Raw genomic sequence first — 24465 nt, forward strand, 5'->3', positions numbered from 1 at the left:
GGAGGCACGATCTCGGCTCACTGCGACCTCCGCCTCCCAGGTTCAAGCAATTCTCCTGCCTCAGCCTCCCAAGTAGCTGGGATTACAGGTGCCTGCCACCACACCCAGCTAATTTTTCTATTTTTAGTAGGGACAGGGGTTTCACCATCTTGGTCAGGCTGGTCTCGAACTCTTGACCTCAGATGATCCACACACCTCAGCCTCTCAAAGTGCTGGTATTACAGGCGTAAGCCACTATGCCCGGCCAGGAATTCAACCGATTTTTAAAAATAGAAACCAAGCGGAATGGAAGGAGTGAGACTTGAGACTAATTGTCTCATTTTCTTTGGACATTAAATCTGGGCCTACGGGGAGGTGGGTAAAACACCATACAGTATTTAAGGAGGCGCTTACTCTCAGGTTCATGCACAGGCTGACCCTGCACTGGCACATCCCTGAGAGTGAGTGCCTCCTTAAATTTGTGCCTTAGGCATCTGGCTTGCCTCATGATATCCCCTACTTGGCTTTAACCACTTGAATGTGTGCTGATTTTCTTGAGTTACAGTGTGAATTGCCAGCTAGGGTCCTTAAAAGTTTAAAAAATAGATGGTCTCATAAGACCATAGAATAGCCTCAAAAGAAGTTCTTGCAGAAGCTATAAGAAGTTTCCCTCTGTGACTTTTCTTTAATTCTTCTATTATAGAATGTAGGCACCTAGGAATTTGGAAGTGGGGCATCTTATTCTTTGACCCCTGTTTTATACTGCCCTTAAAGCAGCTGCTTTCTGCAAGTCCCTGTCCTCCTGTCTCAGGCCTCCAAATGCCTCCCTTTACCATTTGTCAGCATGAAGGAGAAGCCATGTTTTCCATAGCCCATCACCTTCGATGGTGGTCAAATTACAGGTCGTAATGCCTGCTGTTGCTGAGGGCGTACAGACACTGGGCACAACCTACCTAGGGTTGTTTATAACAGATTTATCAAGAGTCTAACAAGGCCGGGCATGGTGGCTCATGCCTGTAATCCGAGCACTTTGGGAGGTGGAGGCTGGCAGATCACTTGAGGTCAGGAGTTCCAGACCAGCCTGGCCAACGTGGTGAAACCCCATCTCTACTAAAAATACAAAAAATTAGCTGAGCGTGGTGGCACCTGCTTGTAATCTCAGCTACTCGGGAGGCAGAGGTGGGAGAATCGCTTGAACCTGGGAGGCAGAGGTTTCAGTGAGCTGAGATCATACTACTGCTCTCCAGCCTGGGTGACAGGGCAAGACTCTGTCTCAAAAAAAAAAAAAAGAGTCTAACAAGATATGTCCCCTCTAATCCAGTAGAACAAATTTCTACATTTAGAAACGTAAAAGTTTATTCTAGTGAACTAATATGCATAGGAGAAGATGCATGGGAAAGATGATTTATGGCATTACTTATAATACTGAAAAATACTGAAACAGCCTACATGTCTAAATACGGGACATTTGTTAAATAACCATTGATATAACAATGCAGTGAAATACTGTGCAGCCATTTAAAGAGGTCATGATGTGTATTAATGTCTATCATTAATTTATTATTAACATATTTGTATTTATGAACATGATTTATTGTTAATGGAAATAAGTAGATTACAAAACAGTATGGCAGTCTGCATTTAAATTATGTTAATCTGAACAGTCAAGATAGCTACTTTCCCAGTTTCTTAATTTCCATTGAATAAAAGAAAGATACTAGTTGCTTACTGCTGTGTAATAGAGCTTAAAGCAATACATTTTTGTTACCTTGGTCAGTTCTCTGGGGCAGGCATCTGGATCTACTTCGGGGCTGGCCCGTTCACAAGCCTGGAAGTTAGTGCTGGCCGTTGGCAGGAGAGTCAGTTCTCGGCCGCCTGCGGGGCTCCTTAGGGATACCGTGTCCTCATGGCAGCTGGCTTCCCGCTAAGCTGCTGACCAGACAGAACAGGGAGGAAGGGCAAAGCCTGTGGTGACTGGCCGTCTCAAAGCCACACACTGTGACTTTGGTCATAGTGTATTTGTCCAGCCCACTGTCGGGGTGAGGGGAATCGGGCTCCACCTCCTGAAGGGAAGCAGTAGCAAAGCATTTGTGGACATAATCCTAAAGCCACCGTAGAAGGGAACTTCAGTTTTAGCTTAGTCGTAAATGCTAGCACTGCAAAACAAATATGCTATGTTTTCTGTCTCAGCCTATTAGGAGTTAAAAATTGTGGTTTTCCTTCTTATCTCTTACCTTCTGTATCAGTAGTTATTGGCTACATAAATAACAACACAGTGAGTTAAAAAGCAAGCATTGTCAACATACATTTTGGTGAATGTGAGTTCACTGGGAGAAGATTGTGTAGCTCTTTGGAAATGTAAGAAATTGTCAAACTAGGAGCAGCTTAAAAAACAAGTAAATAGAGAACTGACTTAAAATGCTATTTTTCTAGATGAGCCCTCCTGATCACGTGCTGGCTTTTCTTGTGAACTGTTACCTTCTCCCTTATGCTGCTTGGAAATGTTTAGCTTCCTGCATTATCCTGCCTGAAATACTATTAAGCCGTTTAAGTATCTTCCTCAAAAAAGCCTAGTAGAACTGTAAGGAGTAATTTTTTGTAACAATGCAAACTCACAGATTTAGATCATTTAGCTTTTTAATCCATTTGCCCTTGGAGAGAAGAGGGGGCTATGCAGTTGGACCAAGGGGAGTCAATGATTTTGGAGTCAGTCAGTCCTTGGTTTGTCACCATGACAACCGTGGAGCAGGAGGTAGCCACGTCATGAGAGGGAGGAGAGGTGAGAAGTGAGAAGCAGTGGAGCATCACAGTAAAGTGGCCGTCATATGAGAACACTTCTGCACAGCCTTGTACCCAGAAGTTTGTTCACCTTCTGTTCTAGTACCGTGTGTGTATCCTATTTCCAGAACCCCAAGCAAGCATCAGTGTTTGTGTGCTGGACTGGGTAGGATTCTTAGGACTATTTACATGTTAACATTACTGTTACCAGTTAGAGGGACAGCATGGGCAAAGGTGTCCAACCATGGAGACGTGAGGTCAGGAGTTTGAGACCAGCCTAGCCAACATGGCGAAACCCTGTTTCTACTAAAAATACTAAAATTAGCCAGGCATGGTGGCGGGCGCCTGTAATCCCAGCTACTTGGGAGGCTGAGGCCGGAGAATGGCTTGAACTCCAGGGGAGCAGAGGTTGCAGTGAGCAGAGATCGCACCACTTCACTTCAGCCTGGATGAAAGAGTGGGACTCCCTCTCAAAAACAAAACAAAACAAAATTGTTCAGTTTTTTACATATTATTTTAAAGATGTGTTAGTAGACGCTAGATTGTTGGCAGTTAGCATGGTTCACATCACATCTTGCTACTGTGAAACCCCTTTACTGCAAAAGGGGAAATTTTAGAAAGTGTAACCTTGAAAAAAAAAATGTTAACTCTGGAACCAACTGTCTGTGACTTAGCTGTTCATCTTTTCTGGGCTTTTCTTTATTGTATCATGTAATGGGAAAGTCATAATTCTCTTTTTAATTTGTTTTTAACAGAGTCAAGGTCTCATGATGTTGCGCAGGCTGGTCTTGAACTGAGCTCAATTGATCCTCCCACCTTGGCTTCCCCAAGTAATCCCAAGTGTTGGGATTACAGGTGTGAGCCACACGGCCGGCCAGAAAGTCATAATTCTTGATAATGATAAAGCCAAACTAGATTATCACGAATCTTCCTTGCTCTAAGAATGATTACATTTCTACTCTGCAGTCAGTGGCCTTTTTAAAAAGTTAACTTTTCCTCCCGGCACTCTGGGAGGCTAAGGCAGGCAGATGCCTTGAGCCCAGGAGTTCCAGATCAGCTGGGCAACATGGTGAGATCTCACCTATACTAAAAATACAAAAAAAAACACACACACAAAAAACGGGCATGGTGGTATGCACCTGTGATTTCAGTTACTCGGGAGGCTGAGGTGGGAGGATGGCTTGGTGGGGTGGGGGCGAGGTTGCAGTGAGTGAGCCAAGACCGCGCCACTGCACTCCAGCTTGGGTGACAGAGCAAGGCCCTGTCTGGGGAAAAAAAAAAAGTTAACTTTTTCTGTTTTAAAAAAAATGATAGGCCGGGCACGGTGGCTCACACCTGTAATCTCAGCACTTTGGGAGGCCGAGGCGGGTGGATCACGAGGTCAGGAGTTCAGACCAGTCTGGCCAAGATGGTGAAATCCCGTCTCTACTAAAAATACAAAAATTAGCCAGGTGTGGTGGCAGGTGGCTGTAATCCCAGCTACCTGGGAGGCTGAGGCGGAGAATTGCTTGAACCTGGGAGGTGGAGGGTACAGTAAGCCAAGATCACACCACTGCACTCCAGCCTGGTAACAGTTCGAGATTCTGTCTAAAAAAAAAAAAGAAAGATAAAAGGTCAGACCTTCTAAAGAGCATCCATGAAATCATCTTCTCACTGAACCCCCTAACTTCCCACTATTATTTTCTCAGTATCCTTTCAGAACAAGCCTAAACATAAACATGTCCTCCCCTCTCATTTTCAGTTAAAATGAGAGCTCATATTGCTTTTTCACCTCAACAAAATGTCTTAGTGATTCCCTATCAGCATCTTTATATTTTGTTATTTTTCATGGTATATAATATTCCATAGCATAGTTTGATACTTAATATAACCACTTTCCTATCAATGGATACATATAAATTGTCTTTAGAGTTTTGCTATTAAAATAGTGCCTTATTTATGACACAATTCTGAGGTAAGAAAAGAAAGTCTCTTGGTGTATATTGTGATATTTAAATGATTGCGTTTTGCATTGGATACTTCATTTTTTCTCTAGTCAAGTGAAGCAGAAGGAGTGGAGAAGGAACAAAGAAATCTATAACTGGTTGTAGTCAGTTAGACTTTATTTTTAAAAATGAGCTCTTATGATTATAAAATAATATTTATAATTGGAAATGTAGGATATACTGAAATGTAATAATTACCTATTGGAACCCTACCCATCCCTTAGAAATGAAATGCTGTTAATGCATAGTCAGGTTTTTTTCCCATCTTTGTGATGGTAAATGGTCAAATATTTTCCTAGCATTTAAAAAAATTTCTTTTGAATTTGCATCACATTGTGCATTATGTTTTATAAATATGATTTTTAGTGGCTTATGATGATGCACCTTTAAGTATGTTTTGCATATGTGAAATTGGTGGTTCTCATATTTTCATAGAGGTTCTTATTTCATGTAGGTCTGCAAGAAAGAATCCCACCCCATCCACACACACACAGACACACACACACACACACTGTAGCTTTTGCATTATTCACAAATGTTAACATTTTCCCTTACTCAAAGGCAATATTCTTTGAAGTGTATAAAATGGCTAGCATTATGTTAGTGCCTGAGAGCCAGAAAATACTGAACTGAAACAGATGTGAAGCTGATAATTCTGTGTAAATGGAGTAGATTGTTAATGGAAGATAAGCCAAATAGGTGAAACAAAAACCTCACAGTTTTTTTTTTTTTAAATCAAGATATTTACAAACACGCTAACAATCATTCTGTAAATGGTTAGCAATTAATTTGGGCGTGAGGTCTTTTGGAAGTTACTTAAATTTACTTTGACATTCACTCTGGTTTTTTAACATAAAAATTTTATTCTGAGGGTTTAATGAAATCTGATTTAAACTATGTACGCTTTACTATTTCAAATAAAGAATAAACTTTGTTACCACTAAATTTATTTAGTGAAGAAAGCATTTTCCCCCCATTATAATCATCTTGGTAAGACAAAAAAAAAAAGAAAAGAAAATCACTTGTGATGTCTTTAATGTTGATAAAACTATATTATTCATGTACATAAGAGTTATAGAAATGAATACCAAAAATTCTACCCAAAGAATAACAGTAATTCTTTCTTTGAGAGTACTAAAAATGTTCTGAATAAAAAGGGAAGAAAAACAAGCTATCAAAATAGTCTCAGTGATATGCCACTTAGTTATGCTGTGTAAATTCACATTAAAATTAAAAACCCACATTTTAAAATTAAAAAAAAAATCACCTTGGTAAATGGCGTTTGTAAGGTTTGGTCATATTTAACGTTCAGAGAAGATAAGGATAGTACCTAAAGCTCCACAGGCACCCAGGGCAGTTGGCTGTGCTCACTGTGGATTTCACATTGGTGGGTAGTTACAGCAGGGAGCACACTGTCAGGATGATGGCCTTGGTCTTTTCGGAGACCCTTTGGGTGTTTGATGGACCTTGTCTGTAATTGCTACTAGGCATCCCTACGGGTTCTACATCTGCATAATTTAAAAGATAAGAATGTTTTCAACTAAGAGTACAATAAATTGCAACCAAAAACTTGTTAATCAATAGGAAGTTTAGTCCTTTTTCAGAATCAAAGTGCTTTCTCCTGGTACCTTACTTGCCCCTTTCCTCCCAGCCACTCAGTGGTGAACTTACTGCTCATTGTATTGAGCTGTTTTTAGAACTTTTTCTCATATTGCTTTGTTATTACTTTATTCTAAAAAAGGAAATATTATAAGTACATGGATAATCATTCAAATGGGAATGTAAAAATTCAAATAAAATACTAGAAGTTTTCTTGCCTTTCACCTCCACTCCTCACACCCCCAGTTCTTTTTTGGTTTTTGTTTTTTTTTTTGAGACAGAGTCCCGCTCTGTCACCTGGGCTGGAGTGCAGTAGCATGACCTCGGCTCCCTGCAGCCTCCACCTCCCAGGTTCAAGCGATTCTTGTGCCTCAGCCTTTCAAGTAGCTGGGACTACAGGCGCGCGTTACCACCCCCGGCTAATTTTTGTATTTTTCGTAGAGACGAAAATACACTACGTTGCCTGGGCTGGTCTCGAACTCCTAACCTCAAGTGATCCACTACCCTGGCCTCCCAAACTGCTAGCGTTACAGGCATGAGCCACCGCGTCCGGCCCCAATTCTTTAATCCTTACATTCACACTCTATTTTGGGATTTTTACACATCCTGTCAGCTGTTCTCTACTTATATAATCATATAGGTGTGTAAATTCCCTTCTTTTTAAAAAAAAAAACAAGCTAGATCATATTAAACAGGTTGCTGTACTTCTCCTGTGCCCCTTAATAATACTCTTGGAGACAGTTCCTGATCAGTAGATAGATCTACCACATTCCTTTAAAGAGCTATATGATATTTCATGTAGTGAACGCCCTATAATTTATTCAGCAGCCAAAAAAATACAACTGACTCCAATGAGTTATAATGCAGTCCTTATTATATGTGAAGACAGCACTATTTATAGTTAATGTCTTCAGTTATAAGACAGTCTTCATCATTGGACTTTTTAAATGACCCTTTTAAAAACTCATGTCAGGCCCAGGCGGTAGGAGGAAAAAATAAAGGTGTAGGCATGATCCTAATTCACAATTATGAATATCAGCATGTGGCTCACACTAGTAAGTGTCAGCTTCTGAAAGTGAAATGTCAGCATGCTATTAAAAATAAACCTGCAACAATGCATTGAAAAATTCAGTATACAGAAATCCATGCTAGTGATGTGGACGGTAATAGTCCATGCTGTGCATATAACCCTAAGCTGCAGCTACTGAATTCTTACGTGAGAAATTTGACTACATTAAGAATTAAAACTTTGTACACAGAAAAATATCATAACCAAGGTTAAAGAGTGACAAAGGGAATATTTGTAGCATCATGAAAATGATTTTTTGTAAAACAAGACGAAAAGATAATCAAATGGAAAAACTAAATGATTCAAACTGTGCAAACAAAAAGGTGCCACACTGTGCAGGTGAAGACAAGGGACAGCAGTCACTTTTCATACATGGACATGATCTCCTTGGAGGGCAATTTGGAAATAATCATTAAAATTCAAAATGCACATAGCCTTTGACCTACAGAGAAATTTAACCTACAGACATTACTGACACATTTGCAAGGATATCCACTGCAGTTTTATTTGAATTAGCCAAAAACTGAAAACAACCTAAATGACCATTAAAATATAACATGGTGGCTGGGGGTGGTGGCTCATGCCTGTAATTCTAGCACTTTGGGAGGCCAAGGTGGGTGCATCACCTGAGGTCAACAGTTTGAGACCAGCCTGGCCAACGTGGTGAAACCTGGTCTGTACTTTAAAAAACAGCACAAAAATTAGCCAGGCATGGTGGTGGAAGCCTGTAATCCCAGATACTCAGAGGCCAAGGCAGGAGAATTGCTTGAACCTGGGAGGCGGAGGTTGCAGTGAGCTGAGATCGTGCCACTGCACTCCAGCCTGGGCAACAGATATATATATATAGATAGATAGATAGATAGAGAGAGATACATATAAACATGGTGAGACCCAGTCTCTACACTCTTTTTTTCCTTTTTTTTTTTTTTTTTTTTACTGTAAAGAGAGCCTTGTTTCATGGCCCAGGCTGGTCTCAAACTCTTGGCTTCCAGTGATCTCCTGCCTCAGCCTCCCAAAGTGCTGGGATTACAAGTGTGAGCCACTGTGCCTGGCCCTAGAGTCAGCTTTAACTTGGAGGCTGTGAAGAAAATCAAAGGAAACACAAATATAATGAAGCTTTTTGAAAACCAGTTTTTCATGGACTGGCCAAGAGAGGGAACCTATTCTATTACGTGCCAAATTCCAGTGTGAAACCATGCACTCATACTTTATTTTGAAACCATAAGCCATAGCACCCAAAACCTCTGTTAAACTTTTGGGAACAAACAGGTTGAAAGTAGATGCACAGAGTGGCAGGACCAATGTAGAGAACACTGCATCTGTGCGTTGTATTTAATCACAAAGGCTAGAGCTGCTAATTGGCCAAATAGGAAGCTGCTGCCAAAGCTGTGATTAAAAGTGATGATTAGTCACAAAGCAAATAAAATAATGGACAAGATTCCTTTGTCTGATGATTTAGCTCACTGTCCATTTTTAGATAGGGACAAATACATTGAGCAGCAATTATTTTCCTGGAGAAGACAGACTTGGTTCTGTTCACTAGAGACCGATGAGCCCACTGATACTCTGAACTCAGCTAACCCACTGATACTCTGAACTCAGCTAACCCACTGATACTCTGAACTCAGCTAATCCACTGATACTCTGAACTCAGCTAATCCACTGATGACTCTGAACTCAGCTAATCCTTTGCTTTGTCAGGCGTGAGCTGAATAGACAAGTCCATGGAGACATTTTTTTTCTAGTTCATCAATTAGAAGAAATGCTTTAAAATCTATTGTTGATTTTATGACAAATGATAACATAGACTCCAAGTGCGTTGAATGGTAAAAGCAGAGATAGTGTCTTGGGTTAATACGAGAATTTGGTCCATTGTGCTCCAGCACCAGAAACTTTACCAGAACTAAAGTCTGCTCCCTTTTTGTATTGAAAACACAGTCCTACTAGTCTCATGTATGCGGGGATATTAAGTCCGTTATCAACAGAGTGTGAAATAATCACTCTTGTGAAAGGTGGAGACTTAATTCTCTAGCCTTGTGAAGTTGTGGGCAGTAACTACCAGCACCCACTTCTCCTTCATCCTGAAAGCTTGTAGGTAGCAAAGTCTCTCTCTCCTTGACTGTTATCTCAAGAGTAATGTCACATCTTTGTGGAGTCAAGCGTTCACCATGGCATACACAGCATGATTGTGGAGGAAAGAATTGTGGAAAACTTGAAAAAAGTATTTTGAATATGGCATTTACAAAGTTAGGAGTATTTGACACAGCAGGCATGTGGGAAAAAAGAAAGATTAAAAAAAAAAAAACAGAATTAGAATTAAAGGTCTCTGTGAGTGTTTTCCTAAACCAGTTGGTGGTGGTGAATGGATAAAGACAGTCTCCCCCTACCCTGTTTTATTAATATGTGAATATTCCCAAGTAAAAAGACATATTCAAAAGATCAGACTGTGGATGGTTTCTTGAAGCAAAAGTTTGTTAAAGCAAAATGGCATTTTGGTTAGGAATTCCTTTTCAGAATCCGGTTCTGTCGGAGAACGTGATTAAATACCATTTGCAGCTGGGTGCGATGGCTCACGCCAGTAATACCAGCACTTTGGGAGGCTGAGACGGGTGGATCACTTGAGGTCAGGAGTTTGAGACCAGCCTGACCAACATGGTGAAACCTTGTCTCTACTAAAAATACAGAAACAGCCGAGCGTGTTGGCACATGCCTGTAATCCCGGGGGCGGAGGTTGCAGTGAGCCAAGATCGCCCCACTGCACTCCAGCCTGGGCCAGAGCAAGACTCTGTCTCCAAAAAATAAATACCATTTGCCTGCCTGATCTAATTACAGACATGTAAATTAGAATTCTTTGGTTAATATCAAAATTTAAAAATAAAACTGTCTAATAGAGCCTAATCTTCCTCTTAAACTAAGCAGCATAGCGTCTCGTATTCTTTTATTGTGATTATAAACAGTTTCTTTTACCTTGAGGAATCAAGTTTCAGATAGGGCTTTTTATAAATAAACTTGTTAGATTTTTATATAATTCCGTAGTTACTTTTTTTTTCCTTTTTTTTGAGATGGAGTCTCTTTCTATCACCAAGGCTGGAGTGTGCGGTGGCATGATCTTGGCTCAGTACAACCTCTGCCTCCCAGGTTCAAGTAATTCTCCTGCCTCAGGCCTCCAAGTAGCTGAGACTACAGGTGCGTGCCACCACGCCCAGCTGATTTTTGTATTTTTAGTAGAGATGGGGTTTCACCATGTAGGTCAGGCTAGTCTCGAACTCCTGACCTCAGGTGATCTGCCAGCCTTGGCCTCCCAAAGTACTGGGATTACAGGCGTGAGCCACTGCAGCAGCCACTTTGAAATTTAACTTTAAAAATAGTTTTCATTGTATTTAATTTGGGGGGATGCCTTCTGTTTGTGACCAGTGATGTTGTTTTTCTGTTTAGTGATGAAAGATTTCCCCTTGAGATAAATACATTTAGGTTAAAAAGAGTCTTTTTGGCAAGACTAATACAATAGTTGATTGTATCGTTTATATGGTACCAAGCAGTAGTTCATTATGCCGTTATGTTTTATTACTGAGCCAGTTGATGTCTTAGTTGGTGTCTGCAAAATTTCTCCCCTCTGAATTTTCTGTCTTTCCCTTGTTAATTGATCTATATCTTGAGAGATACTTTGAGACTAGGCAAATCCTGTTTCTCCTCAAACTTTTGCCCACTAATTTTAGCATACGTTAGTAGATCTTGTCTGCAGTGTTTGTGTTTTCTGTTTTTCTTTCCTTCTACATTTTTAAACTGGATTCTGTGAGGAAAAGAGCTTTCTTTCCCCTTGTTTACTGATTTGGTTATTTATGTAAGCATTGAGTCCATGATTCGTATATGTGCATATAATCCTATGGATTAAAATCTGGTGGCTCACGCCTGTAATCCCAGCACTTTGGGAGGCCGAGGCGGGCGGATCACGAGGTCAGGAGATCGAGACCATCCTGGCTAACACGGTGAAACCCCGTCTCTACTAAAAATACAAAAAATTAGCCGGGCGAGGTGGCAGGCGCCTGTAGTCCCAGCTATGCGGGAGGCTGAGGCAGGAGAATGGCGTGAACCCCGGGGGGCGGAGCCTGCAGTGAGCCGAGATCGCGCCACTGCACTCCAGCCTGGGTGAAAGAGCGAGACTCCGTCTCAAAAAAAAGAAAAGAAAAAAAAAAAAAGAAAAGAAAAAAAAATCTAATGCTGTCCTTATTGCGTAACCTTACTGTAATCATGAGAGTATTGGAAAAACCCAAATTGAGGGACAGCATCCAGGACATGAAAGATGAAGATAAGAACTCTATAGATTGGAGGAAGATTAAGAAGAAATAGTACCTAAATATAATGTGGCGTCCCGGATAGAATTCTAGAACAGATAAACAGCATTAGTGGGAAAATTGGTGGATTTCTAATTAAGTTTGTAGATTAGTTAATGTTATTGTATCAGTGTTAATTTGCTATTGATAATTGTATCTACTGAATGTAGAAGTGAGTAAGATGTATGGGATAAGGGAACTTGGATCATTTTTGTAGCTTTTCTTTGTCTAAAATTAGTTTTTAAAAATTTTAAAAATTAAAGAATATTAAGTAAACAATCATGAGTCATTTTAATTAAGTTTAAAACAGTACTTTTTCTGCTGTTGGACATGTGGTAAAGGTTTTTTATGTGAAATTTTCTATGATAGAAAGTATCTGGGGGATTAATTTCTTTGACTTTACTTTTTTTTTTTTTTTTTTTTTGAGACAGGATCTCGCTTTGTGACTCCGGCAAGAGTACAGTGGCACAATCTCGGCTCACTGCAGCCTCAGCCTCAGCTTCTCCAGTTCAAGTGATCTTTCTGCCTCAACCCCCAAGTAGCTGGGACTACAGGCATGCGCCACCATGCCTTGCTAATTTGTTTTGTATTTTTTGTGGAAATGGGGTTTCACCATGTGGCCCAGGCTGGTCTCATACGCCTGAGCTCAAGTGATCTGCCCTCCACGGCCTTCCGAAGTGCTCGGATTATAGGCATGAGCCACTGCGCCAGGCCTGGCTTTACATTTTGACAATTAGAAACTTGATTCTAGGCCGAGCATGGTGGCTCATGTCTGTAATCCCAGCAGTTCGGGAGGCCAAGGCGGGCAGATCAGTTGAGGCCAGGAGTTTGAGACCAGCCTGGCCAATGTGGCAAAAACCCATCTCTACTAAACATACAAGTTAGCCAGGTGTGGTGGTGTGCACCTGTAGTACCAGTTACTCGGGAGGCTGAGGCATGAGAATTGCTTGAAACCGGGAGGCAGAGGTTGCAGTGAGTCAAGATCGCCACTACACTCCAGCCTGGGTGACAGAGCAAGACTTGTCTCAGTTTAAAAAAAGGATAGAAACTTTGATTCTGAATATTGTTAGTTCACATATCTGTATAATTTTAAGTTGGCTTAACTACTCTCTGACACTGTTCTGATTAAGTGTCTCTCTTAAGATACATAATTTTTTTTCTTTTTTGAGACGGGGTCTTGCTCTGTTGCCCAGGCTGGAGTGCAGTGGTGTGATCTCGGCTCACTGCAAGCTCCGCCTCCTGGGTTCAAGTGATTCTTCTCCCTCAGCCTCTCGAGTAGCTGGGACTACAGGCATATGCCACCATGCCCAGCTGATTTTTGTATTTTTAGTAGAGACGGGGTTTCACTATGCTGGCCAGGCTGGTCTCGAACTCCTGACCTCATGATCTGCCTGCCTCGGCCTCCCAAAGTGCTGGGATTACAGGCGTGAGCCACTGTGCCCGGCCTGAATTTATTTTTTTGTAATGATTCATATACAGTGTCTCCAACCTTGAACTTTTTTTTTTTTTTTTTTTTGAGATAGGATCTTGCTTTGTCACTCAGGCTAGAGAGTTGTAGCTCAGTCCTGGCTCACTGCAGCCTTGTCCTCCTGGGCCTAAGTGATCCTCCCACCTCAGCCCCCTGAGTGAGTAGCTGGGACTACAGGCACATGCTGCTGCACCCAACTATTTTTAAAAAGTTTTTGTAGAGGCAGAGTCTCAAACTCCTGGGCTCAAGTGATTCTCCCGCCTTGGCTTCCCAAAGTGCAGGGATTATAGGCATGAGCCATCTTGCCCAGCCTGGACCTTTAATTTTATTTTGGATGAAATTTACAAAAATAAAATAAAATATCCATACACTAAAGACTGGAACAATCTGTGGGGGAGAAGAGGGTTCTCTTTAAGTATTTTTCATTTATTTGAAGTTTTCCTTTTATTCTTTCACTTCCTTCTACAAACCAAGTGATTTTGTTCAAAACTTAGTTTCACTTATGAAAAAAAATTTCATCAAAGAAATTGATTTCTTCATTGAAATTTTTATTGAGATAATTGTAGATTCATATGCAACTGTTAGAAATGATACCCAGAGATGGCTGGGTGTGGTGGCTCACGCCTGTAATCCCAGCACTTTGAGGGCCGAAGTGGGTGGATCATGAGGTCAGGAGATCGAGACCAGCCTGGCCAACATGGCAAAACCTTGTCTCTATTAAAAATACAAAAATTAGCTGGACGTGGTGGCGGGCGCCTGTAGTCCCAGCTACTCGGGAGGCTGAGGCAGGAGAATGGCGTGAACCCGGGAGGCGGAGCTTGCAGTGAGCCGAGATCACGCCACTGCACTCCAGCCTGGGCGACAGAGAGAGACTCTGTCTCAAAAAAAAAAAAAGAGAAAGAAGAAATGATACCCAGAGACCCCTGTCCACATTGCCCAGTTTCCTCTGGGGTAATATTTTACAAAGCTAGTAAGATGTCGCAGCCGGAACTCTGACATTGGTACGGAGCACCAGTCTTACTCACATTTTCCCCAATTTTACCTGTACTCATGTGTATATGTGAAGAAATCAGATTTTATGCTTAAAAACACTACTGAAGTACTAGCTTGTATTATATCTAGTGACCTCTGGGAAACCATTTAACTTCTTGTGCCTCAGATTCGCTCATCTGAGTAAGTCAAGACAGCTTGTTTGGATGATCTTTAGAATCTTTTTTTGGGTGAAAACATTCTATAATTTTTGTATGGGAGTTTTAAAATTGAAATTGTAACCTTACCTCCTTTTTTCTCTGTTTGGGTGTAGGAGGAAAAGGCTTCTCTTTTACATCGTACTCAGGAAGAAAGAAGAAAGAGAGAGGTAAAAACAGTTTTGTAATACTCCGTAGATAAGCATTTTTTCTACAGCATTTAAACACGCCTTGGTTTTACTGTATATATGTATGTGTCTATGTATTTTTTATATATGACAGAATGTGTGTGTGTTTAGCTTTAGAAACATTTATTCTGGAGCCAGTGTAGAAAGAGATGGACTAAAAGGGCAGTTTCCAGACTGGAGAAGGAACATGGGCTTTTGGTTGACTTACATAATGATATGGTTTCCAGAAGATCTAGAAAGCCGTATTATAAATGTAATGTTCATATTTCTTTTTCTTCTCTTTTTTTTAAGATATTGAGTCTTGCTCTGTGACCCAGGCTGGAGTGCAGTGGCAAGATCATAGCTCACTGTAGCCTTGACCTCCTGGGCTCAGGTGATCTTCCTGCTCTAGCCTCCTGTAGCTGGGACTACAGGTGCATGCCACCATGCCCAGCTAATTTTTACATAGATGGGGTCTTGCTTTGCCGCCGAGGCTGATTTCAAACTATGGCCTCATGCAGTCGCCTTCCTTATTTTCCCAAAGTGTTGGGATTACAGGCGTGAACTGCCTCGTCTGGCTTACGATGTTGATGTTTCATGAAGCAAAAGGAGAAAGCTCACTGTTAGACATGTGTCTTAACTGTTTGTGAAGAAGGTAAAAGACACTAATGACATTTTTATTGTTTATCCTATATCTTGTGATAGTTTCTTTAAATAGCTTTATTTTGTTGATTAATCAGCAATTGTACTATCTTATGACCTGCCTTTTCAGGTAGAGTTTTTTGTTTTGTTATTTTAACAATTCATTTAGGCCTCTAACAAATATTAGTTGAGAACTTACTATGTATGTACTAGGTATTGCTCTGCTTGCTGGGTATACAGATAGTGAATAAGACAGACAGGGTTCCTGCTCAGTGGTAGAACAGAGCCGTGAACCAGGATGCTGAGGTGCTGACAAAACCTATGAGGGCAACAGAGTAATGTGATTACAACTGGAAGGGCCTATATTAGAGATGGTGGTTAGGGGAAGGGCTCTCTGAGGTAGTTACAGGGAAAAGAGTTTTAGGCAGGATTTTCCAACCTTGGCACTGACATTTTTGAACAGGTAATTCTTTGTTGGGGGGAACTGCTCTGTACATTGGAGGATGTTTAGCAACACCCATGGCCTCTACCCACTAAATGCCAGTAGCACTCCGTTGCCTCAGTTGTGACAACCACAAATGTCACCAGAAACTACCAAATGTCCCGGGGAGGGCACTGCTCAACCAAGAAAGTTATTTGTTGGTTGGTGTTTTTAATCTTGTTTTATGGAAAATTCTCGGCCGTTCTCTCTTCCATTAGTGCTTTTGCTTCATTCTTCTCCTCCTCTCCTACTTGGATGCAAACTGTAAATGTATTTGAGCTTTGCATCGTTTCCCATATTTCCCTCATGTGCTTTTCTGTGTGTTTATCCTTTTGAATATCTCTGCTTCAGTTTGGATATTTTCACCTGACCTAACTTCTGATTTACAGCTGATCTCTTTAGCATGGACTTTTTTTTTTTTTTTTGAGATGGAGTCTCACTGTGTCAACCAGGCTGGACTGCAGCGGCGCGATCTCAGCTCACTGCAACCTCCGCCTTCCAGGTTCAAGCGATTCTCCTGCCTCAGCCTCCCAAGTAGCTGGGACTACAGGCACATGCCACCGCACCCAGCTAACTTTCTGTATTTTTAGTAGAGATGGGGTGTTGCCATGTTGGGCAGGCTAGTCTGGAACTCCTAACCTCAAGTGATCCGCCTGTCTCAGCCTCCCAAAGTGTTGGGATTACAGGCGTGAGCCACCCTGCTGCCTAATTGTTAAATACATCCATTGACTTCGTAATTTCAGTTTTTGTTATTTCAGTTCTAGAACTTTCTTTCATTCTTTTATATAGTCTTTAGTTCTCTTTTAATTTCTTGAACATAATTATAGATTTTTTAAAGACAATGTTTAAACTCCAGTAATTGGATCTTCTTTGGGGTTTGTTTCTGTTGTTTGTCCTCTTGATTTTTAATCTGATGGGGTTTCCTTTATAGGTGACTAGCTACTTTTTTTTGATGCTTTTAGAATTCAGTCTTTATCTTTGACTTTAGATAGTCTGATTATTTGCTTGGAGATCGTTGAGCCTGCTGTATGTGAGTGTCTAAATTTCTTGTGAGACAGGAAGTTTTAATCTATTATTTCATTAAGTAGGTTTCCTAATCCTTTCTTTGACTCTTTGACCTTGGTGTTACCAATACTTTGAATATTTTATTGCTTTATGTTATCCCAAATGTCATGAATGCTTTGCTCATTCTATTTTCTGTATTTTTGTCTGGCTGGATTATTTCAAAAGACCTGTCTTCAAGTTCTGAGATTCTTTCTTTTGCCTGATTAGTCTGTCTTGAAGCTTTCAGATGTATTTTGTATTTCTTTAAATGAATTCTTCACTTCCAGAATTTCTAGTTGATTCTTTTTAAAAATACCTGTCTCTTTGGTAAGTTGCTCATTTACATCCTGAATTATTTTTCTGGCTTCTTTGTATTTTTCAGAATTCCCCTGTATCTCACTGAGCTTTAAAATCAGCATTTTGAGGGCTGGGCGTGATGGCTCACGCCTGTATTCTCGGCACCTTGGGAGGCCGAGGCGGGCCGATCACCTGAGGTCGGGAGTTCGAGACCAGCCTGACCAATATGAAGAAACTCCATCTCTACTAAAAATACAAAATTACCCGGGCATGCTTGCGCATGCCTGTAATCCCAGCTACTCGGGAGCCTGGGGCAGGAGAATTGCTTGAACTCGGGAGGCGGAGGTTGCGGTGAGCCGAGATCGTGCCATTGCACTCCAGCCTGGAGTGAAACTCCGTCTCAAAAAAAAAAAAAATCAATATTTTGAATTATTTGAGATTTTCAAAATTTCTTTTTTTTTTTTTTTTTTTGAGATGGAGTCTCCCTCTGTCACCCAGGCTGGAGTGCACTGGCACGATCTCGGCTCACTGTAACATCCGCCTCTTGTGTTCAAGTGATTCTCCTCCTCAGCCTCCTGAGTAGCTGGGATTACAGGCACACGCCACCATACCCAGCTAATTTTTGTTTTTTTAGTAGAGACGGGGTTTCACCATGTTGGCCAGGCTGGTCTCGAACTCCTGACCTCAGCTGATCCACCCACCTCGGCTTCCCAAAGTGCTGGGATTACAGGTGTGAGCCACCACACCTGGCTGACGATTTTGTTTTGTTTTGTGACGAAGTTTCGCTTTTGCTGCCCAGGCTGGAGTGCGGTGGCGCAATCTCGGCTCACTGCAACACCCACCTCCCGGGTTCAAGCGATTCTCCTGCCTCAGCCTCCCGAGTAGCTGGGATTACAGGCGTGTGCCACCACGCCCGGCTAATTTTGTATTTTTGGTACAGACAGGGTTTCTCCATGTTGATCAGGCTGGTCTCGAACTCCTGACCTCAGGTGATCCTCTCGCCTCAGCCTCCCAAAGTGCTGGGATTACGGGCGTGAGCCACCGCGCTCGGCCCAAAATTTCTATTTGATTAAAATCTATTGCTGGAGAATTATTGTATTCCTTTAGAGATGTCGTATTTCCTTGTTTTTTCGTGTTTCCAGTGTCCTTACATTGCCATGTGCATCTGGTGAAAGTCGCTTTTTCCTGGTCGTTGTCATTGTTGTTGTTTTTGAGACAAAGTCTCGCTCTGTCACCCAGGCTGGAGTGCAGTGACATGATCTCGGCTCACTGCAACCTCCACCCCCCAGCTTCAAGTTGTTCTCCTGCTTCAACCCCCCAAGTAGCTGGGATCACAGGCGTGCATCACCATGCCCAGCTAATTTTTTGTATTTTTAGTAGAGACGGAGTTTCACCATGTTGGCCAGGCTGGTCTGGGACTCCTGACCTCAAGTGATCCGCCCACCTCGGCCTTCCAAAGTGCTGGGTTTACAGGCATGAGCCACCATGCCTGACCTCACAGGATTTTTTTATAACCATTTCAAGCCCAGGAAGTACATCTACATGACTTGATGGTGTTGTTGAATCCCACAGTGTGTGTGTTAGTCTCAGCTTTGTAGATGGCATTCATAGAAGACATGAAACAATGTAGTATGGTGAGATGGAGCACAGGCTTTATTATCGTACCCGAGTTTGAATTCTGCCTTACATCTTTGGGTGTTGCTTAATCTTTATAGCAGTCTCAGTTTCTGCATCTTTAAACTGGAAGTGATGCTCACCTGTAAGATGACTGTGCATTTGGATGTAAAATGCCTCTCTCTTTTTTTTTTTTTTGGAGACAGAATCTCACTTTGTCACCCAGGCTGGAATGCAGTGGCGCAATCTCGGCTCACTGCAAGCTCCGCCTCCCGGGTTCACGCCATTCTCCTGCCTCCGCCTCCCAAGTAGCTGGGACTATAGGCACCTGCCACCATGCCCGGCTAATTTTTTGTATTTTTAGTAGAGGCGGGGTTTCACCATTTTAACCAGGATGGTCTCGATCTCCTGACCTTGTGATCCTCCTGCCTCGGCCTCCTAAAGTGCTGGGAGTACAGGCGTGAGCCACCACGCCCGACCTAAAGTGCCTCTCATAGGGCTGGCACATAGTAGTAGGCTGTCCAACAGTGGTAGCACTGGTCATAACAATGATGAAGAACACATATTTTTGCCAGGTCGCTGAAGATTTTAAAGATACTCTCAAGTCAATGAAAATTGGAATTTTCTCTTGAAACAAGAAAGTAACCTTTAAAATAGATGCTGGTGTTGTCTGTTTGTATTCCTTTAATATTTAAAACTTTAAAAAGTCCTGCTAGCTGGGCACGGTGGCTCACACCTGTAATCTCAGCATTTTGGGAGGCCAAGGCTGGAGGATCACGAGGTCAGGAGATCGAGACCATCCCGGCTAACACGGTGAAACCCCGTCTCTACTAAATATACAAAAAATTAGCTGGGTGTGGTGGCAGGTGCCTGTAGTCTCAGCTACTTGGGAGGCTGAGGCAGGAGAATGGTGTGAACTCAGGAGGCGGAGCTTGCAGTGAGCCGAGATGACGTGGGCAGAGCAAGACTCCATCTCAAAAAAAAAAAATTCCTACTGTGCTGGTGGGATTATAAAATGGTGTTGCCATTTTGGAAAACAGTGTGGCAATTCCTCAGTGATAACTCTACTTCTAGGTTTATGCTCAAGAGAAATGAAAACCTGTATCCACAACAGAACTTACATATGAATGTTCATAGCAGCCTTAATTCATAATAGACCAAAGTGGGAGCAGCCCAGATATCCATCAGCAGATGAATGGATGAATTCAATGTGGTCCGTGCATACAATGGAACATTACTCTTACTTAGCCTTAGAAAGGAATGAAGTCCTCACATATGCTGTAACTAACATAGGTGGATCTTGAAAACATGCTAAGTGAAGAAAACCAGACACAGCATATTGTATGATTCCATTATATGAACTGTCCAGAATAAGCAAATCCATAGGATAGAAGTAGATGAGTGATTGCCAGGGGCAAGGGAAGGAACGGCAGGAAACGGGGGTGGGGTGGGGGGGGTGACTGCGAATGGAGACGGGGCTTCTGGTTGTGGTGATGAAGGTATTCTAAGATCAGTGGTGATGGTTGCATAGCTCTTAATATATTAAATGCATATTTAGTGGGTGTTACCTTTTAAAGAATGAATTTTATGGTATGTGAATTACATAGCTGTTAGTGTTTTTAAAGTCTTTACTAGCAAAATGTCATTTTCACTGGATTCTGACCAATTGCTCCCTCACTCCTCCTTTCAGGAAGAAAGGCGAAGGTTGAAAAATGCAATAATTATCCAGTCATTTATTCGAGGCTATAGAGACAGAAAACAGCAAGTAAGTTTGTTTGTTTTAAAATGAGAAGATAAGTAGGGCGTGGGAGAGCTTATTTTAAATATGGTGTCTTTGTACACCTTGTTAATTGAAGTCAATGTTGACAATAGTATTCTTCCCAATAGATAATTTTATTTGTTCTAATTATTGTGAAGATTTATAGATAGGTGAGTTTTTAGAAAATTTTTAAGTAATAAAATACAAACATGGGCCTCACCACAGTTGAAAATCAAAATAGAAGGAAGTCATGAGAGATTCTTTTTTTTTTTTTTTTTTTTTTAATTGAGACTGAGTCTTACTCTGTTGCCCAGGCCAGAGTGCAGTGGCATGGTCTTGGCTCACTGCAACCTCTACCTCCTGGGTTCAAGCAATTCTACTGCCTCAGCCTCCCAAGTAGCTGGGATTACAGGCACGTGCCACCACGCCCAGCTGATTTTTGTATTTTTAGTAGAGTCGGTGTTTCGCCATGTTGGCCAGGCTGGTCTCGAACTCCTGACCTCAAATGATTCGCCTGCCTTGGCCTCCCAAAGTGCTGGGATTACAAGCATAAGCCACTGCGCCTGGCCTGTTTTTGTTTTGTTTTGTTTTTTGTTTTTTGAGAGAGTCTTGCTCTGTCACACAGGCCGGAGTGCAGTTGCACGATCTTGGCTCACTGCAAGCTCTGCCCCCAGGTTCAAGCGATTCTCCTGCTTCAGCCTCCTGAGTAGCTGGGACTACAGGTGCATACCACCACAGCTGGCTAAATGTTTTTGTATTTTTAGTAGAGATGGGGTTTTACCACGTTGGCCGGCTGGTCTGGAACTCCCGACCTCAGGTGATCCACCCACCTCTGCCTCCCAAAGTGCTGGGATTACAGGCATGAGCCACTGTGCCTCCCCCAGCTTTTATATTTTTAGTAGAGACGGGGTTTCACCATGTTGGGCAGGCTGGTCTTGAACTCCTGACCTCAGGCGATCCACCTGCCTTGGCCCCCCGAAGTGCTGGGATTAAAGGCATGAGCCACCATGCCTGGCTTTTTTTTTTTTTTTTTAACCATTTTTTTTCTACAACTCAACTGTGAGCAAGGACCAATAATGGCGTTTTCGTTGTCAGTTGCCACCATTCCTGTAAACACAGCAACGTATGTTTACATCATAAGAATTGTGTGTCCAAATACTGTACTTATGGGTCATTTTGTTTTGTTTTTCTTCCAGTATTCCATCCAAAGAAGTGCGTTTGATCGCTGTGCTACCTTGTCACAGTCCGGGGGCGCTTTTCCCATTGCTAATGGCCCCAACCTTACCCTTTTGGTAAGGCAGCTTCTGTTTTTTTACAAACAAAGTGAAGACTCAAAACGTTTGGTGAGTGTTAACTACATTTTCACTTGTCCTCTTTTTACACATGTTCTACTTTTTTGTTTAAAGTGCAAATGGCATCTCATCAGAAAGTTAAACAGCTCTCCACTGCGTCCAGGCTTTGCGAACTTCTCAGCTAGCTGTGAGAGGTTACCTTTGTGGTGATGTGTTTTTACCTCTTAAAATTTGATACACATAAAAATGTGTATCCAAAAATAGGCTTTTTCATATTTTTTACAGTGGGAAACCTTAAGCATTTAAAAAGCAGAATATTTTGCCCACCTATCATGTACCCTGACACAGCCTCAGCAGTTGCCAGCATGCCTCTGTCAGTGGGACGTGCACCCTGAATACCACATCATGATTACCTGCAAACTCTAAAATACAGGGTCTCAGTGTTTACATTTTATTGTTATTATATTAGAGATGGAGTCTTGCTCTGTTGCCTTGAATTCCCAGGCTTAAGCAGTCCTCCCACCTCAGCCTCCCAGGTAGCTGGGACTACAGGTGTGTGTACACCTTGTTAATGTTAAGGCTAATTTTTTTTTTTTTTTTTAGAGATGAGGTCTTGCTGTGTTGCCCAGGCTGGTCGCGAACTCCTAGCCTCAAGTGATTTTCCCTCCCTGGCCTCTCAAAGTGCTGGAATTATAGGCGTGAGCCACTGTACATGATTTAGGGTCTCTTTTTGTGGGGGGCACTGAGGGAGTAGAGCCTTGCTTTGTCACCTAGGCTGGAGTGCAGTGGTGCATTCTTGGCTCACTGCAACCTTTGCCTCCCGGGCTCAAGCAATTCTCGTGTCTCAGCCACCTAAGTAGCTGGAATTACAGGCATGTTACCAACATGCCTGGCTAATTTTTGTATTTTTAGTAGAGACGGGGTTTCACCATGTTGGCCAGGCTAGCCTCCAACTCCTGGCCTCAAGTGATCCTCCCACCTCAGCCTCCCAAAGTGCTACAATTATAGGCATAAGCCACCACGCCCAGCCTTAGGGTCTCATATTTTACAAAAAATCCCAAATGTAATCGTAGTTCTCTAAAATTTTGTAGGCTTTTGATCTTATCAGTGCTGAGGAACAGTGTGTATTAATGGTGGAAAATACATCTAGATGCATAGAAGAATAATTTTTTTAAAAATGGAACTTGTTACTGTCCTTTTTTTCAGGGAATATTAAGAGATTTGTATATAATTGTTGGGTTATATACTTTATATATATATATATATATATATATTTTTTTTTTTTTTTTTTTGAGACAGACGTGTCACCCAGGCTGGAATGCAGTGGCACGATCTTGGCTCACTGTAACCTCTGCCTCACGGGTTCAAGCGATTCTCCTGCCTCAGCATCCCAAGTAGCTGGGATTACAGACGTGTACCACCACGCCCAGCTAATTTTTGTATTTTTAGTAGAGATGGGATGTCGGCATGTTGGCCAGGCTGGTCTTGAACTCCTGGCCTCAGGTGATCCACCTGCCTTGGCCTCCCATAGTGCTGGGATTACAGGCGTGAGCACCGCGCCTGGCCTATGTTAAATATGCTATTTGTCTTTTTTTTTTTTTCCTTTTTGAGATGGAGTCTTGCTCACTCTGTCACCCAGGCTGGAGTGTAGTGGTGCGATCTCAGCTCACTGCAACCTCACCTCCTGGGTTCAAGCGATTCTCCTACCCGAGCCGCCTGAGTAACTGGGATTACAAGCTTATGCCACCACCCCTAGCTTAATTTTTTTTGTATTTTTAGTAGAGTCAGGTTTCACCATGTTGGCTAGGCTGGTCTGTACTCCTGACCTCAAGTGATCCACCTGCCTCGACATTCCAAAGTGCTGGGATTACAGGCATGAACCACCACATCCAGCCAGGTTAAATGTATTATTTATTTTTGGAAATTTTTGTTTATCTGTGTTAAGAATTTCAAATTGCATGAAAGGGGGAGTATACAGTGAAAAATTAAGTCTTCCTCGCTACAAACCATCCCTACTAGAATGATCCTACATGAATTAATTACCGCGGACAAAGGAATACACGATTACTCCTCTAGTGTTTGGCTTTGAAACCCAGCATTGCCTCCGGAGTTGAGCTAAGGTGGAACATGGGGAAAACTTTCTGTAAACCGAGAAAGTGCAGAGAAAGAACTGAGAGCCAGTCTAGAGAGGCAGTGAAAGCCATTGAATCTACCCATTCTGGACTTAGTTAAGTGCAGGCTCTTTCCAGGCTTGCTTTCTGAAGTTGTTGAAAAAAAGAATCAGAATAGTACAAAGGCAGATAATCGGGCTTGCTTTCTGTAACAGGATGTCCTGGCCTCACGTACTCTAATCTTGTAGATTGCAAGATCACCAAGGAGCACAGACAGGCAGGTGCTGTGAGATGTCGATTGGTGTCTCTCCAGAGCACCTATTGCCTTTGAGTGAGGTCCTCAATCTTAGTCATCAGTCACGACATGGTGTAGCTACACCGTCTTGCTTCAGAAGCCATCTGTGAAAAGCTTGGAGGTAAATGAACATATTTGACTTTAGTCCTCGAGCAAATATCAAGCAAATTGCTCGTGCAGATTCCGAAACCTGAAATAGAATTAAATGTCTTAAGACCAGTCCAGGAGAAGGATAAAAGAAAAGTGGGCTGGACACAGTGGCTCATGCCTGTAATACCAACACTTTGGGGAGCTGAGGTGGGAGGATCCATTCAGGCCAGGAGTTTGAGACCAGCCTGGCCAAAATACCAGACCCCACCTATAAAAC

At 42.1% G+C, this 24465-nt stretch overlaps 1 protein-coding gene across 1 annotated transcript in view; it reads left to right on the forward strand.

Annotated features, from left to right (window-relative positions):
• The window catches only part of UBE3C (ubiquitin protein ligase E3C), a 135582-nt gene that overhangs the window by 10111 nt on the left and 101006 nt on the right, over window positions 1-24465 (forward strand). The window contains exons 2-4 of the mRNA XM_055269810.1: window positions 14513-14566; window positions 20332-20406; window positions 21597-21743. Of these exons, the coding sequence (XP_055125785.1) occupies window positions 14513-14566; window positions 20332-20406; window positions 21597-21743 (276 nt within the window). The remainder of the gene's footprint in view (window positions 1-14512; window positions 14567-20331; window positions 20407-21596; window positions 21744-24465) is intronic.

The sequence above is a fragment of the Symphalangus syndactylus genome, chromosome 6 (genome assembly GCF_028878055.3).
Source record: "Symphalangus syndactylus isolate Jambi chromosome 6, NHGRI_mSymSyn1-v2.1_pri, whole genome shotgun sequence".
NCBI classification, from domain to species: domain Eukaryota; kingdom Metazoa; phylum Chordata; class Mammalia; order Primates; family Hylobatidae; genus Symphalangus; species Symphalangus syndactylus.